Raw genomic sequence first — 18,588 nt, 5'->3', positions numbered from 1 at the left:
TCACTCTGGATTACACAGGCACAAACCAGGAATAATTCTATTGAATACAATGAAGTTACACTGCTGTAAAAATCACCAGAGGAGGGTCAGACCAAAAATAAGACATACAGCATACACATGTATATTGCATATATGTAAAGCTACAAGAGGTCTAATGTATCTATTCATCTATTCACCCCTATCTCTTTCCACACACAGACAATGTCAAGATTCTCTCTCTTATTCCACATGAGCAGATCCTGATTCATACTGTAAATTCTTTGGGGGCAGAGACTATGGGTGAAATCCTAGCCCCACTGAGGGCAAAGGCAGAACTCCTGTTGACTTTGACAGGGCCAGGATTTCACCCCATATCTCTTATTTGTCTATAAAGCTCCATACACAAGTATGGTGCTCTGTCCCTGTTATGTTCCTTTTTGTTTTGGTGATTGTTCATTAAGAAGTCCAGTGTCATCTGATTCTTGGCAGGAGAGATGGAGATATATATCTGACACACAGCAAAAGTGGAAACAACCTCTAAGCTGTGTCATACTCACCCCAGGCCTTTTCCATACAAAGGGGATGGGTGGCTTCTCACTGTAGAAGAGAGAGGAGATATTGGCTGGGAAGTCACAGTCCTCAAATAGGGTCCCCTTCTGCTGACACTGGCGCTTCAGCTCCTCATATGTCTGGCCAGAGGAGTGTGTGGCACGAGCATTCTGAGGTAGAGGGGGAGACTGCGGTCTCGAGTGCAGGTATGTGTAAGGCATTGTTCTGCCCCACTTACAGTAACAAAAGCTTCAGTGATCACAGAGATAAATGGGAAGTGGAGGGTCAAGGGAAGGAAGGAGAGAAAAACTCCAGCACCCACCAAACAGAAGAGAAAAGGACAAGATGCTCTCTACAAGAAAGAATGAAAGGAGCCTGTGTGCTGCAGGGAAGTGAAAAATGTGCCTAACCACCTCCTCTTTTGCACCTGTTTGAATGACAGGGAGACCTCCCTGTGCACCTGAAATAACAATAGAAAGGAACGCCCTGAGAGCAAACAGAAAAGCAAACTGTTTGCCCTTTTTAGGAATTCCAGCTGCTTGGCATAGGCCCTCTGGTATACTGCCTCAGGAACCACAAACAAGAGTTAAGAGATAACTCTATTTTGTTCATGTGATGTGAACCTGCTGCACCCAGGAAGAGACAGCCAACCCTTTTATGCTCTAATGATATGGCCAGGGTGTGCAACTATTTTCTTTCCTGGCTGAATAACTTTGAGAAATGCTACTGTGCATGAAAAACTCTCACAGCTCCTGACAGAAAATTACCTAATTATGGGCTCTCACCAGTTAGGTTCCTTTCACCACTCCCTATCCCTGACCAAAGGTCAGGGGCGGCTCTAGGTATTTTGCTGCCCCAAGCACGGCAGGCAGGCTGCCTTCGGCGGCTTGTCTGCGGGAGGTCCCCGGTCCTGCGGCTTCGGTGGCACGCCTGCGGGAGGTCCGCAGAAGCCGCGGGACCAGCGGACCCTCTGCAGGCATGCCACCAAAGGCAACCTGCCTGCCACCCTTGCGGCGACCAGCAAAGCGCCCCCGTGGCTTGCCGCCCCAGGCACGCACTTGGCATGCTGGTGTCTGGAGCTGCCTCTGCCAAAGGTCACCTGATATTACCTCTGCAAGGAGGCCCCCAAAGCCCCAATCCTCCTTCATATAACAGAAGAACCAGAAGGAATTCCAGAGCTTGCTCACAGACTAAGTGGAACAAGGGGGGTCTTCTTCCTGCTATGTACTCCATGGGACAGGACAAGGATGGGAACTGCCCATAGGCCCAAGAACCTTCAGCGCTGAGCATGATATCAAAATGAGGAAGGGGTGATGAGGGGTGTGTGTGCAATACTCACAGGATGAATTGCCCAGGGTGTCGGGGGGAGTGCGAACACAGCATGGCTGGGTGGTGTGGGAAGGTATGTGTGTGGGGTTTGAATGGTGAGGGAAGATGGGCACTGGACAGAGGGGGCAAATGTGGGGTAAGGAAGGGGGCACTTTGCCCCGAAAGGAAATTTTAGTGGTTTGTGACCCATGTCTACCCAACCTTCTATTTCATGAACTTTTGTTTGGAGCTTTCACCTATCACAGCATGTCCATTAGACTGTAGAATCTTCACACTAGAGAGTGTGTCCATCTATCTGATCTGCAAAGTGCCTAGCACTCTGTGAGTGCTGTGAAGAAATAAAAATAAAAAACATTATTTCAAAGCCAAAGTTGGAATGGACATTCTTCCATGCCTGCAAAGGTTGAAGATGCAGACTACTTGACAAAAAATATAGTTAATGTATTACAAAACACTGCCTTGACATACAAACATTGCTAGCTTTTCTTCCACGTTAATTGGTGCTCTGCCAGCTCAGTCAATCTTCCTGCTAAAATAATCAATTAGGTGAATCAGAATGAAATCCTTTCTGTTCTGTTCTTTTCCATAACAATGTGGGAAGCAAACCCTTCACTTTCAGAGTGCATATTTCCTTATTTACCTCCCAGAATTGTATTATTGCTATGACTGCCTAGCTACCCCAACTGAGCTCAGGGCCCCACCGTGCTCAGCTATGCAGAAACACATTGTAAGAGATAACCCTTGTTCTAAAGAGCTTGCAGTCTAACCAGATAGGACAGACACAGGAGGTGGGGAGAACAGAGGCACAGATAGGGGAAATGAATTGCCTAAGCTTGCACGTCAGGTTAGTGGAGTGCAAGAAAACTATGAAATGATGTTGTGAACTTCAGGCTCATGATAGGTGCCAGATTGACAGTGCTGAAGATTCCTGACAGGCTGGTGAAACTAACAACAAGGATGCAGATTACAGCAATGATTATTGTGATACTTGCATCTGGACTGAGAGTAACAACCCATTTCATCTAACTTGCTAACAGCTTTTGAACGCGGCTGGGCTGGATTTGAACTGGTGACTAAGAAGCCTTGTGACTTATTATTCCTCTCTTGAGCAAGAGAACACTGGTTTTTAGCATTGTGGCCTTCCTTCAAACTCTCTCAGAGTGAACACAAGCTGCGAGAGGCAGTGTGATGCCAGTCGTTCATAGCTAAATGTGACCATGTGAATGGACAGATGGTGACATTAAAGGGAAGTAAATGTAGTGCTTGGGATAGCCGGGAATACCAACGTCCTTTCTGTTCATTCACAGAACAGGTACAACATGGGTAGCAGCAGTGCACGCTCATCCGTAGTATCCCACTTAAAACCTCAAGATCAGAACTGACCACTCCAGGAGTGAGAAGACAATTCAGTCCTTGATCTCCACTAAGCCTGGCAGGAACAGGGCCGCCCAGGGGGGGAGGGGGCAAGTGGAGCAATTTGCCCTGGGCCCCGCAGGGGCCCCCACGAGAGTTTTTCGGGGCCCATGGAGTGGAGTCCTTCACTCGCTCCTGGGGCCCTGGAAAACTCTCGCGGGGCCCAGGCCCCCGGAGCTTCTTCTGCTGCGGGTCTTCGATGGCAATTCGGTGGCGGGGGGTCCTTCTGCTCCGGGACCCACCACCAAAGTGCCACGAAGACATGCAGCTGGGGGATCCTTCCCCCTGGGACCTGCCACTGAAGTGCTGGGTCTTTGGTGGCAATTCTGCGGCGGGGGATCCTTCCTCCCTGGGACCCATCACTGAAGTGCCTGGTCTTCCCCGCTGCTGAAGACCTCAGGCTCCCTGAATCCTCTGGGCGGCCCTGGGCAGGAAAGGCACTAAGGTGCTGCCAGCTGTGATGTGGACACTGACTGAGATAAACTCACTTCCTGCAGGCCACTGAAAAACCTTTGATTTTGTAATTCATTCCTGTGGGGTGTAAATATCTTAATAGGAGCTACGTATCAAGACGTACTCTTCGAGGGCACAGCACTGCAACATGAGTGATGTAAAGGCTCGCAGTTCATGCTAGGGATGAATTCTTATTCTTCTTTTCCTCCAGGGAACATTAAATGTCTCTTCATAAGATACCTTGCAAACAGTTTTATGTTGCCTACAGCCAGGGCTCTTATGCTTTTTCATAGTGTGGGCCACAGGCTAATAGAGATTGTCTCCTAGATGCTGGTGATAGGGTGACCAGATAGCAAGTGTGAAAAATTGGGATGGGGGTAGGGGGGTAATAGGAACCCATTTTTTAAAAAGCCCCAAATATAGGGACTGTCCCTATAAATTCGGGACATCTGGTCACCCTAGCTGGTGATCGTACGGATCTGACTCCCTTCCCCCTGGTGATCTCATGGACATGGCTGCCCTGTCACTGGCGATGGCACAAATCTGTCCCCTCTCTGGCCGGTGATTGCACAGACCTGCCTCAAGTCTCGTTGGGGATCATACAACACCCATATGAAGAGTAATATCAGGATAGCATTTACTGTATTTTTTGTCTGTTAAAGCAGTTGAACGTGTGGCCACAAGGAGGAGCATCAGCACTATGTGCCCAGCCAGCTCTCCATAGTCCATCAGCAAGTGCTCTGCTCACCACAGTCTGGGAACCACTAAACAACAGTAACGGAATGTATGTACCATACCGGGTTCTCTTCTCTATGCCGTCTTCCCTAGAGCTCTCAGTGTTCTAGTTTTGTCTCTCTCTAATCCATCTAGCTATTGTCTTATAACACACCCATCACGGCAGTAACTATCAGTGTCTCCAATGTATCTGAACAACTAAGCCCAGATTTTAAAAGGTATTTAGGTGCCTAACTCCCACTGCAATTGCTCTTCAGAGGCTATTTGTTGCCTTTAATAAAATCAAGTTTACTACATGTCTTCTTGTGAGTTTCCTTCCACTGCTCATTTCTGTCATTGTGCGTCGTACTGGCAAATACTACAAGCTCTGATTTGCTTGGAGGTTTGTTGGTTTTTTTCAAGAGTGCTATAAGCGAGACCAATGCTGAAAGACCCTGCCTTAGACCTGTAATTCTTATTCCTCTTCTCTGCCTTCCTTTGGGTGAGATTCTCACCTGCTCCTTCACCCTTAGTATAGCTGGTAAAAGGGTCACAGCAGCATAAAGGACCCTGAAAGTTTTGGGTCTGACCAGGGGAGAATCACCCCAAATACAGGAACGGTGGATGCCATCCCAAGTCCTGGTATAAGGATGTGCCAAAGGCAGGGCTGCAGCATGGAGCACTGCTGAGATTCTGGACAGTCCTGCTGTCCACAGGGAAGTGGAGACAAGCTGCCATAACTAAAGTATACCAGGGGGTTGCATTAGTTTCCAGAGCAGCCCGGAATCAGGAGGTAGAACTTAAAGCCATCTTAGCCCCTAGCTCCCAAAGGCTTACAAATACAATTTTTGGTCGAGCCCAGGGGGTCAAGGTTGAAGCCCTCAGTAGGGGTGTAAGAGCCAGATCCACCTATACTTGTTGATCTGGGAAGTGTGAAGCACCACAGGTAGGCATGGCATGACAGAGGGGAGGACAGGCCAAATTTTAGTGGTGTCACACCTCACGTGCCAGCTTGCAATGCCACTCAAATCTGAGGTGGTGGGGCAGGTAACCTGGGCCCTCTTCTTAACAAAATTCTCCTTGTGCCCCTGGCTCAAACATTGATGGGGCTTGGGCCCCACAGGCCCATATGACCCAGCGCCTATGCCTGAGAGTTCTGTGCTCTGTCTAGGCACAGCACCGAATCTCTTCCTTGGTCAGTAAACTTGTTGAGTGTGTTTTTCTTAGTCATATTTATACCATTTCTCTGCTATCCAGACCTGGCTTACTCTTACCATTCTGGGTTTAAAGCGGATCACTCCAATGAAACAGACTTGATTAAGGTCTTCAATAACCCTTCCATTGTTAAATCTCTTGGTCTGTCATCATTTTTAATTTTGCTGGGTTTAGCCAAAGCCTTTGACCTGCCTGATTTTGTAGGACTCCTGTTCATTGGCTATCTTCCACATAAGCTCAACTCAACATGATTCATCCCTCTCTAAAGGATTGTTTCAGGTTATTTGAATTTATCCTAATCCCACTAACATGCGAGTAGGCAGTATTTTGAGGGTCACTGCTGGGTTTTGTCCAGAGTATTTTATCATTTCCCTTGTGTCTGTAAGGATACTATTAAACATTTAATTGTTTAAAATATCATCCATATGCTGATGAAGCTCAATATCTGTTTCTTTCCTTTCCCCCTCTTAGTTTTTTTAAATGATACAAGACATCTTTGTTTTTACTACGTTAAAACACTAGTCTCAGTTTATATCGGTAGATTACATTTGAGTTTCACATTGAGGTTTAAGTTCAAATGTTCCAATCACAGTCATTAAATCACAGAGTTTCTCATGGTCGCCAACGTTTGGCTCAAAGTTGCTCAACTGGGCCCAACTCTGTCTGAAACTCTGTCTAACCTCACTCATACCTCGGGTCAAGTTCACTGAAAGGATCACAAGCTGCAGCAAACCTTTCACAAATCAGGATCATGTTTTGGGGTTTAATGACCGTTCAAGCCAGCTGAAATCATTCCCAGCACAGAGTTTTTGTTGAGAAAGTTTTGTTTGGCACAGAGTCATAATAGAACACCTAGTACACTTTCTCTGTTGATCATAAAGTACTTTGCATAGGTGGGTAAGCATTATTTTCTCCAATTTACCAAGGGGTGAACCCGGAGGCTTAGACAGGTCAAGTGATCAAACTCACACAATGAGTCCATGGCTAGGTTGGCTCTCCTATGCCCTATCCACTGGACCACCCTGTCTGTCTGTCTAGACATCACTTGCTCTACACTAGCCAAATGTGCTCAGAATGTTTCAGATTTACTATTTGGTCTGAAGAACAGTGAGAAAAAAGATTTTGAAGATCAAGGGTGAAAATCCCTCAATCCAATAAAAAATGCATTAAAAACAATAGGTACCAAAATTCTAGTTTACTAAGGAAGCCCAATTAATGCTCATTATTAGTATTAAATAGTTATATTGGGGTAGTGATAAATGGTTGTAGCCACGTTAAGACCCACTGTGGCAGGCACTATACAAACATCATATAAAAGACATTTCAATCTAAAATGTTTTGTCGGTATCTACACAGGACAGTACACAATTGGTCTTTGCCTGCTCAGTACCTAGCATAATGGGGCCCTGGTTCAGGACTAGGGCTCCTACGCATTATGGTAATACAAATAAATAGTAATAACAATCTTTACTCCAACTCTCTGTGGCTATCTTCATAGCCAAAAATTTGTGTTTGTTCTGTGGGATAACTAATGCATGTTAGCTCTCTTGCTGCAAAACCCTAGTGAAGATAAGTGTGTCCTTTTTCCTGTGATGTAGATAGGCGAGGTCAAACTATGCTCCTTGCCTGCTGTTAATCCCGCTTAGCCGACCTCACAGTCAAACTACAGTGCTTTGTCTCCACTAGGATTTTACACTGAGATAGCTAACACGCGTTAGTTATCCTGTGGTAAAAAAAACACACCTTGTTTGTCACTGAAGGCAAAGCCTGTGTTTTAAGTACCAGTACTTCATTATAGGGGGAACTGGTACTATCCTCTATATTTAGGTTGCCTTGCTTCACACTTCCCATTATAAAAGAGTCTTGACACTTTGTTTGAGATGCTTTTCCACTTCATTGTTTGCAGCAGGGCTTTGACAATCATCAGGGGGGTCCCTGAAATTCATTCAGGTTTTGCTGAGATACAAGCACTTGAAAATCACCATTTTCTTCTCATTTGTGTTGCTCAGGAAAACATTAGTAGCCTAACAAAATAATAACTAAACATGAACATTACTTCTATCCTCTTGTGTGTAAGCATTATAGTACAGTCTTTATTTACAAAGGAACCTACTTTTTTGACAGGCCCCTTGCCTCGGTCAATGTACAGGAAGGACGCATAAGGAGACAGAATTAAGGTTGCACAGGCAACTGTAACTCAGGCATTCCATAACTTGCAAGTGCTTGAATTTGCAACATAAATAACATCCATCTAATGTAGTTTTATATGTAATATTTACATACTAACCACTCCTGTACTTTAGTGATTTATATTGTCACCAAAAAATCCTTAATTTAAAAAGCTGTAGATTGTCAGTTTGAGCATAGTTTATTCTCCTTAGAAGCAGTTATCAGTCTTAATAAGTACAATAAATTTCATGCAGAATTTTAGTACCACAATAGTTTTCTTTGACTTTCATTATTGGGTCCTTCAAAGTCCTGACAGGGAACAGAGAGGACTCTGTGAATTTCTTAATACCTTACCCACTAAGAATACTCTAGGCCAAATTTATTCTTCCTTATCTTTATCCCTTGGATAAAATTTTCCACTACACAACAATCCTGATGTCACTCATTTTATTACAAACCTAACTACTGAACCAAGGAAAGAACTAAGGTAACATTTTGTTTCATGTCTTTGATTCTTTACATTAAAAAAATTGGAACAGAATGAAAATGAATCCCAAACTGCAGCACAATAAATATTTGTTAACAAAGTATCCAGTAAAAAATGGAAGAACATGAAATTCTGATTTTCAAAACGACTGCTGTGCTATTTACTTCCGAAATACAGAAAATTGACAACTTCTAGTTTTACTTCCTGTAAAACAAGAGTAGATATAGCTAATATCTAAAGCTTTGTCTGCTTTTGTTTAAAAAATTATAAGCTTAATAAGGTAAAGAAATAACACTGTCCCCAGTGACTATTTGATAGCCACACACACCTACGATCATTATATACAGCATAGTACCCACAAACCCACATACATTATGCATTACGGATTATCAGAGATCTAGCTGTATAGCTTCACAAGGGGGCAGAATCAGCTAAGAAAATAGGCAGTGTAGTTCTAAGATGGATCTGATAACACTCTTTCCTGTGGTGTGAATTTTCAAACCTTAGACCAGCAAATAGTTACACACTGGCATTTCTACTCCTATGCAGAGTAGCGTTCACCATGAGCCTATGCTGACAGGATTGTAGCTAGCAAGTCATTGGCAGACATGTTGTCTTCTGCCAACAGAAGGTCCCTAGTCTTCTGAGGCAGAGCTACCATCATACAGAATAAGATCACGGAGTGAATGCAGCTAGACACAGAGCTCTACCAGTCTGCCTGGTAAATAAAAGACCTGATAAAGAACCAGAAAAAACTGCCAGGCCACTAAGATATATTGTCTCAGTAAAATAAAAATTGTGTGCTCTATTGTAACTAGTCTATGCACAGCCCTCACCTAAGGCCAGCCTCACAGTATTCCTTCTGTTCCTTCATCTTGAAATATAGATATACACATTAGTAATGCTAATAGCTCACTCTACATCAGTGGTTCTCAAACTTTTGTACTGGTGACCCCTTTCACACAGCAAGCCTCTGAGTGCAACCCCCTCCATAAATTAAAAACACTTTTTTATATATTTAACCCCATTATAAATGCTGGAGGCAAAGCAGAGTTTAGAGTGGAGGCTGACAGCTCGCAATCCCCCATATAATAACCTTGCGACCCCGTGAGGGGACCCAACTCCCAGTTTGAAAACGCTTTCTCTATATATCTATGAGAATGAAGCCAAGACTGGAACTTTGAATCAAATTGCTTGACATTTCAGGGAAGTTCAGATTCCCATCTGTAGATCCAAACCCAGTTAGGTTCTGGAGAGGATCTCAAACTGGAAGAGACCTAGTCTGTCAGTTCTGGTTCAGAGATGACCAAAATCTTGTGAGAGCAGTTGAGTAAGGGCCTGGGCCAAAGCCCAAAGGAACGTTCCCACTGATTTGTTGGACACTGGATCAGGGCCCTAATGAGGTTTTTGCCATTTGAGACTGAAATCTCACAAGAACTGTTCAAAAGATTTCAGGGCTATTGAACATGAACCCAAGCCCTGGGTTCTGAAAACCACCTACATAGCTCACTTCTCCAAATCCTTCTCTCTTAAAATGTTTCTGCCAGTTTGAGTAATTGTCATAAACAGATAGCTAAGGGTTAATGTCTCTTTCACCTGAAGCACCTGACCAGAGGACCAATCAGGAAACCGGATTTTTTCAACTCTGGGTGGAGGGAATTTAGTCTCTGAGTCTTTTGTCTTTTGTCTGCCTGCCTGCCTGCTTTCTCTGAGCTTTGGAGAAGTAGCTCTACTTTCTTATTTTCTGTTTCTAAGTGTAAGGACAAAGAGATCAGATAGTAAGTTCTATGGTTTCTTTTCTTTGGTATTTGCATGAATATAAGTGCTGGAGTGCTTTGATTTGTATTCTTTTTGAATAAGGCTGTTTATTCAATATTCTTTTAAGCAATTGACCCTGTGTTGTATCATCTTAATACAGAGAGAACATTTGTACTTATTTTTCTTTCTTTTTATATAAAGCTTTCTTTTAAGACCTGTTGGAGTTTTCTTTACTTCAGGGAAATTGAGTCTGTACTCACCAGGGAATTGGTGGGAGGAAGAAATCAAGGGGAGATTTGTGCGGTTGGATTGCTAGCCTGATTTTTGCATTCCCTCTGGGGGAATAGGAAAGTACTTTTTGTTTCCAGGATTGGGAACAGAGAGGGAGATTCACTCTGTTTGGGTTCACAGAGCTTGTGTCTGTGTATCTCTCCAGGAGCACCTGGAGGGGGGAAGGGAAAAAGGATTATTTCCCTTTGTTGTGAGACTCAAGGGATTTGGGTCTTGGGGTCCCCAGGGAAGGTTTTTCAGGGGGACCAGAGTGCCCCAAAACACTCTAATTTTTTGGGTGGTGGCAGCAAGTACCAGGTCCAAGCTGGTAACTAAGCTTGGAGGTTTTCATGCTAACCCCCATATCTTGGACGCTAAGGTCCAAATCTGGGACTAAGGTTATGACATGGTGTAGCAGCGGTTACGGGATAGACAGAATCCAGAAGCCAGTGGAAATATTGTATTTTTCTTTTCTCTGCTAAGGGCTTTTTAGCAGAGAGAAGCAGTTGGTTTTAAAAGGGAACCAGAGAGAATTTTTTTTTTCTGCTCTCTCTCGCAGTTTGTGGCTTGCATGTTAAGGGTCTTTTGTCATGCAATTGCCCTCCCATTAGGAGGCAAGTACCAGCACTTATAGGCATGCAAATAAAGTGGTTTTTCTGGTTTCCCTTCATTGAACATTAGCTAGAGAGAGAAAAGGAAAATTAGCTAAAGGCACTGTTGCTAGGCAGACTTCAGGAGGCAACAGAGAACCTGCAGTTCAGAAGATAAACACCGGAGGGCACCCCAACACAAGAAAACAGGAACCATGACTTCTAAAGCAAAAATTGACGCCGAAGAACAAATCAAAGAAGCTGAACACAGGCGACAACTGGAAATAAAACAAAAAGAGCTGGAGATGAAAGAAAGAGAAGAACAGATCAAAGAGGCAGCCAAGGAGGCAGCACACAAAAGAAAACTAGAAGAAGAAGAGGTGGCCTACCGAAGGAAACAAGCAGAAGAAGAGTTGGCCCACCGCCGAGAAATGGAAAAGCAACAAAAAGAAATGGAAGAGAAGGAAAAACAGAGGAAACATGAACTGGAGTTGGCAAAAGCTGGGCTGCATGTGCCAGCCAACCCTAACAACCCGGCGCCAAATATTGCTCCACAGCACAGGAAATTTCCCACCTACAAGGCAGGTGATGACACCGAGGCCTTCTTGGAAAATTTTGAAAGAGCCTGTCTTGGGTACAGCATTCCCGAAGACCAGTACATGGTAGAATTGAGGTCACAGCTCAGTGGACCTTTAGCAGAGGTGGCAGCTGAAATGCCTAAGCACCAAATGAATGACTATAAACTTTTTCAAACCAAGGCCAGATACAGGATGGGGATAACCCCAGATCATGCCCGTCGGCGCTTCAGAACCCAAAAGTGGAAACCCGAGGTGTCATTTCCCAAACACGCCTACTACATTGCAAAAAACTATGAGGCCTGGATAACAGGAAATAACATTCAAACCTTGGAAGAACTGAACCTCCTCATACAAATGGAGCAGTTCTTGGATGGTGTTCCTGAAGACATCACACGGTACATACAAGATGGAAATCCCAAAGATATCGCTGAGGCGGGGGAAATTGGAGCCAAATGGATGGAACTGGCAGAAAGCAAGAAAGCTACTGTCAAGGGGAACGATTACCCCAGGGGGCACACAGACCATAAACCCTACAACCGAGGACAGCCAAAGACCCCACATACCACCCAAGTAAAGCCACAGATACCCTACCCTTCAACCTCACCAGTCTCCAGTAACTCACCTCGGCCCAGTGACCCATCAGATGGAAGATGCTTTAAGTGTAATGAACTGGGACATATCAAGGCCAAGTGTCCCAAGAATACCATGCGAGTGCAATTCATTACACCCCCATCACACCAAAGATCCCCAGGCCCGGATGCCTCTCAAATACCTTTGGAGCGAAGGGAAAATTTGAGAGTGGGCGGAAAGAAGGTTACTGCGTGGAGAGACACGGGGGCACAAGTGTCAGCTATCCACCAATCCTTCGTTGACCCCAAATTCATCAACCCAAAGGCCAAAGTTACAATTTACCCCTTCATGTCACAAGCTGTAGACTTGCCTACAGCTCAACTGCCTGTCCAGTACAAAGGCTGGTCAGGAATGTGGACTTTTGCAGTCTATGACAATTATCCTATCCCCATGCTACTGGGGGAAGACTTGGCCAACCAGGTGAGGCGGGCCAAGAGAGTGGGAATGGTTACACGTAGCCAAACCAGGCAAGCTTCCAGACCCATTCCTGTTCCTGAGCCGTCCACAGACGCCCCGTCTGTGTTACCAGAGACCCAGGCAGAGGTAGTGGACCCAGATTCCATGCCTACCACTGAAACAGCCACAGCATCTCCAGTCCCAGGCCCGGAACTGGAACAGCAACCAGCACCAGCAAGTGCAACCACATCTTCAAACTCAACGCCAGAGGGCGCCAGCGAGCCAAAACTGGCAGAAGCAACAGACAGCCATACCCAAAAGGCTCAGCCAGAGCCTGAAATACCCTCAGGTGCACCAGCGGAGAGCGGTTCACCAGCAACGGAAACAACCCCATCACCTACATCGCTTCCAGAGGGACCAAGCCCAAGTCCACAGTCTGAGGAAGAACTGGTGACCCCAGCCTCAAGGGAACAGTTCCAGACTGAGCAGGAAGCGGATGACAGCCTTCAGAAAGCTTGGGCGGCGGCACGGAGCACCCCACCGCCTCTCAGCTCTTCTAATCGATCCCGGTTTGTTATAGACCAAGGACTTTTATACAAGGAAATTCTTTCTGGTGGACACCGGGAAGAATGGCAGCCGCAAAAACAGTTGGTGGTTCCAACTAAGTACCGGGAGAAGCTCTTAAGCTTAGCCCATGATCATCCCAGTGGCCATGCTGGGGTGAACAGAACCAAGGACCGGTTGGGGAAGTCCTTCCACTGGGAGGGGATGGGCAAGGACGTTGCCAAGTATGTCCGGTCTTGTAAGGTATGCCAAACAGTGGGAAAGCCTCAAGACCAGGTCAAGGCCCCCCTCCAGCCACTCCCCATAATTGAGGTCCCATTTCAGCGAGTAGCTGTGGATATTCTGGGTCCTTTCCCAAAAAAGACACCCAGAGGAAAGCAGTACGTACTGACTTTAGTGGACTTTGCTACCCGATGGCCGGAAGCAGTAGCTCTAGGCAACACCAGGGCTAACACTGTGTGCCTGGCCTTAACAGACATCTTTGCCAGGGTAGGTTGGCCCTCCGACATCCTTACAGATTCAGGGTCTAATTTCCTGGCAGGGACCATGGAAAAACTGTGGGAAACTCATGGGGTGAATCACTTGGTTGCCACCCCGTACCACCATCAAACCAATGGCCTGGTGGAAAGGTTCAATGGAACTTTGGGGGCCATGATACGAAAATTCATCAACGAATTCTCCAATAATTGGGACCTAGTGTTGCAGCAGTTGCTGTTTGCCTACAGGGCTGTACCACATCCCAGTTTAGGGTTTTCACCATTTGAACTGGTGTATGGTCACGAGGTTAAGGGGCCATTACAGTTGGTGAAGCAGCAATGGGAGGGGTTTACGCCTTCTCCAGGAACTAACATTCTGGACTTTGTAAGCAACCTACAAAGCACCCTCCGACACTCTTTAGCCCTTTCTAGAGAGAACCTAAAGGATGCTCAAGAAGAGCAAAAGGCCTGGTATGACAGACATGCCAGAGAACGTTCCTTCAAGGTAGGAGACCAGGTTATGGTCTTGAAGGCGCAACAGGCCCATAAGATGGAAGCATCATGGGAAGGGCCATTCACGGTCCAAGAGCGCCTGGGAGCTGTAAACTACCTCATAGCATTTCCCAATTCCTCACTAAAGCCTAAAGTGTACCATGTTAATTCTCTCAAGCCTTTCTATTCCAGAGATTTACAGGTTTGTCAGTTTACAGTCCAGGGAGATGATGCTGAGTGGCCTGACGGTGTCTACTACGACGGGAAAAAAAGACGGTGGCGTGGAAGAGGTGAACCTCTCAACCACCCTGGAACGTCTGCAGCGGCAACAAATCAAGGAGCTGTGCACTAGCTTCGCCCCATTGTTCTCAGCCACCCCAGGACGGACTGAACGGGCATACCACTCCATTGATACAGGTAATGCTCACCCAATCAAAACCCCACCCTACCGAGTGTCTCCTCATGCCCAAGCTGCTATAGAACGGGAGATCCAGAACATGCTACAGATGGGTATAATCCGCTCATCTACCAGTGCATGGGCATCTCCAGTGGTTCTGGTACCCAAACCAGATGGGGAAATACGCTTTTGCGTGGACTACCGTAAGCTAAATGCTGTAACTCGTCCGGACAACTATCCAATGCCACGTACCGATGAGCTATTGGAAAAGTTGGGACGTGCCCAGTTCATCTCTACAATAGACTTAACCAAGGGGTACTGGCAAGTACCGCTAGATGAACCTGCCAAGGAGAGGTCAGCATTCGTCACCCATGCGGGGGTGTATGAATTCAATGTCCTTCCTTTCGGCCTTCGAAATGCACCCGCCACCTTCCAGAGGCTGGTAGATGGTCTACTAGCTGGACTGGGAGAATTTGCAGTTGCCTACCTCGATGATGTGGCCATTTTTTCAGACTCCTGGCCCGAACACCTACTACACCTGGAAAAGGTCTTTGAGCGCATCAGGCAGGCCGGACTAACTGTTAAGGCCAAAAAGTGTCAAATAGGCCAAAACAGAGTGACTTACCTGGGGCACCAGGTGGGTCGAGGAACCATAAACCCCCTACAGGCCAAGGTGGATGCTATCCAAAAGTGGCCTGTCCCACGGTCCAAGAAGCAGGTCCAATCCTTCTTAGGCTTGGCCGGATACTACAGGCGATTTGTACCCCACTACAGCCAAATCGCTGCCCCACTGACCGACCTGACCAAAAAGACCCAGCCAAATGCAGTTAAGTGGACTGATGAGTGTCAAAAGGCCTTTACCCAACTTAAGGCAACGCTCATGTCGGACCCTGTGCTCAGGGCCCCGGATTTTGACAAGCCATTCCTAGTAACCACAGATGCATCTGAGCGTGGTATAGGAGCAGTGCTCATGCAGGAAGCAACAGATCACAACTTCCATCCTGTCGTGTTTCTCAGCAAGAAACTGTCTGAGAGGGAAAGTCACTGGTCAGTCAGTGAAAAGGAATGCTATGCCATTGTGTACGCCCTGGAAAAGCTACGCCCATATGTTTGGGGACGGCGGTTCCAACTACAAACTGACCATGCTGCACTAAAGTGGCTTCATACTGCCAAGGGGAACAACAAGAAACTTCTTCGTTGGAGTTTAGCTCTCCAAGATTTTGATTTTGAAATTCAACACATCACAGGAGCTTCTAACAAAGTAGCTGATGCACTCTCCCGTGAGAGTTTCCCAGAATTCAGTAGTTAAAAAGTGTTCTTAAAATGTAGAAGTCTGTTAGTTATATACTTAGTAGTATATGTAAAGGTGCATGTGTTGTAGTAATCTGTTTATTTTAAAGTTCTAGAAGGAAATCGCCGCCAGTGAGCTTCCCCACTGTCTGCAATTTGGGGGGCGTGTCATAAACAGATAGCTAAGGGTTAATGTCTCTTTCACCTGAAGCACCTGACCAGAGGACCAATCAGGAAACCGGATTTTTTCAACTCTGGGTGGAGGGAATTTAGTCTCTGAGTCTTTTGTCTTTTGTCTGCCTGCCTGCCTGCTTTCTCTGAGCTTTGGAGAAGTAGCTCTACTTTCTTATTTTCTGTTTCTAAGTGTAAGGACAAAGAGATCAGATAGTAAGTTCTATGGTTTCTTTTCTTTGGTATTTGCATGAATATAAGTGCTGGAGTGCTTTGATTTGTATTCTTTTTGAATAAGGCTGTTTATTCAATATTCTTTTAAGCAATTGACCCTGTGTTGTATCATCTTAATACAGAGAGAACATTTGTACTTATTTTTCTTTCTTTTTATATAAAGCTTTCTTTTAAGACCTGTTGGAGTTTTCTTTACTTCAGGGAAATTGAGTCTGTACTCACCAGGGAATTGGTGGGAGGAAGAAATCAAGGGGAGATTTGTGTGTTGGATTGCTAGCCTGATTTTTGCATTCCCTCTGGGGGAATAGGAAAGTACTTTTTGTTTCCAGGATTGGGAACAGAGAGGGAGATTCACTCTGTTTGGGTTCACAGAGCTTGTGTCTGTGTATCTCTCCAGGAGCACCTGGAGGGGGGAAGGGAAAAAGGATTATTTCCCTTTGTTGTGAGACTCAAGGGATTTGGGTCTTGGGGTCCCCAGGGAAGGTTTTTCAGGGGGACCAGAGTGCCCCAAAACACTCTAATTTTTTGGGTGGTGGCAGCAAGTACCAGGTCCAAGCTGGTAACTAAGCTTGGAGGTTTTCATGCTAACCCCCATATCTTGGACGCTAAGGTCCAAATCTGGGACTAAGGTTATTACAGTAATACTTCCAGTTCTCCCAGTATCCCCCATTTTAAGAATGGGGAGCCTCTCTCAAATTGGTAGACTCTTTCAAAATATGGGAAACTTTTAAGTAAAACCAATGTACATCTATCTAGCACATTTGGCTCTAATGCATTTTACAAACTATTTATCTGTAACACTGCTAAATTGCAGCCACTTCTGGGATGGAAGGTAGCAGCCAGCCAGTGCCCAGAATACTGCCCAGTGATGAGGAGAGGGGGACAATTTGTCTTAGGGTGAAAACAAACAAACAAAAATGCAATGATTTTTTTTAACAACCCTGCAAAGTGGACCAGATTTGGTTTTAAAGATCTCATCTGAAAGACACCCTCACCACATACACACACAGTAAGTTTGCATGGAACTTAATTTTTCACCTTGGAAAGTTAAAGAGATTTGGATATTTGCTTCCAGGAACTGTAGGAATTTAAATCCTAGGGCATACAACATTACATCCCAGAAAGCAATAGTCAAGCCTCTTCCCCCACACTTGTTTGTGATGCAATAATTCAATAAATTGACAGAGCTTATACTGCTGGTTTGCTCAGATGGAAAGCATTGGGGTAGGGCTGCACTGCCTCCCTTGCACCAGGCAATGCCAGTGCAGCAATTCTCACTGTCCAGTGTTCTCCTGCAGGCTCTCCCAATGTATAACACTCTACAGGCACAACCACTCAGGCGGTGTATTTCCTTCCCTTCCCTTGAGCAATGCTGACAGAGAAGCTGCATGGTCTAGTAGATAAAGCATTGGGCTGGGAATCAGGAGATCTGGATTATATTCCCAGAACTGCTACAAACTTGCTGTGTGACCTTGGGCAAATCACTTCCACACTGTGTCTGTGTTGCCCCTCCTATCCTTTGTCTGTCTTGTCTATTTACATTGTTAGCTCTTTGGGGCAGGGACGCTCTTACAATGTATGTGTACTGTACCTAGTACAATCTCAAGTTAGGCCTCTGTGTGTTACTGTAGTCATAACCACCATCTGTAAAGTACTTTGAGATACTTTAGGATGAAAAACTGAACACACACACACACACACACAGGAATATTACTTATCCTTATATAGGAATCATTTTAAAAACACTGGTAAAAACATGCATCTTCCCTGGGGAGCAGGGGGTGGAAAAAGAAAGAGAAATGTATACAAATGCAGATAAATCTCTATATCCTGGACCTGCAAACAGATGTCTTATCAAACCAAACGTAATTGTAAGATGGAACAAAGTGAGCTAGCATTAATATAAACTCATTTGTAGGTAATAAATCATTAGATGAGCACCACAGATAGAATATCAATGCAGTGCAGATCTTCCTCAAGGGCAATATTCCTTTAGAAGCTTTCCACACTCCACGTACCAGTAGCCAGGATGACATTTTGAGGACTGAGTTAATTTAGTTGAGCAAAGGATAACTCTGTTCAAGAGCACGAAGGTACATTCTGAACAAATTGCTCAGCATGGTAACCTACAAAGCAGCTGTTTACTTTGCTCATGCTGGGTGATTGGGGGAGCCCAATAGACTCTTGGGAGACTTATTTGGCTTTGAATTTGAATGACTCATTGATGGATAAACTGGGAATAACTGCCAGAATTTGGTATATCATTTAATGACATTAAAGAGTGGGATTATTCAGGAACAGCAGGCATAGCAGCTGGACATCAGATAGTTACGGTAATACCAGGGCACAAAATATATGGGAATGACAGAATAGGTCATGCAGGTGGGGGAGTGGCACTATATGTGAAAGAAAGCACAGAGTCAAATATAGCAAA

At 45.2% G+C, this 18,588-nt stretch overlaps 1 protein-coding gene across 4 annotated transcripts in view; it reads right to left on the bottom strand.

Moving 5' to 3' along the window:
* The window catches only part of CAPN9 (calpain 9), a 53,470-nt gene extending 52,575 nt beyond the window's left edge, over window positions 1-895 (bottom strand). For all 4 annotated transcript variants that reach the window (XR_007773829.1, XR_007773828.1, XM_050949081.1 and 1 more), the window contains exon 1: window positions 537-895. Coding sequence is in view for 2 of the 4 variants with exons in the window: in XM_050949081.1 (XP_050805038.1) it covers window positions 537-749 (213 nt within the window). In the remaining 2 variants the exon portion in view is untranslated. The remainder of the gene's footprint in view (window positions 1-536) is intronic.
* Window positions 896-18,588: the final 17,693 nt, after the last annotated feature.

The sequence above is a fragment of the Gopherus flavomarginatus genome, chromosome 4, assembly GCF_025201925.1.
Source record: "Gopherus flavomarginatus isolate rGopFla2 chromosome 4, rGopFla2.mat.asm, whole genome shotgun sequence".
In the NCBI taxonomy this organism is placed as follows: domain Eukaryota; kingdom Metazoa; phylum Chordata; order Testudines; family Testudinidae; genus Gopherus; species Gopherus flavomarginatus.
This window is presented reverse-complemented; position numbering and strand designations above follow the sequence as displayed.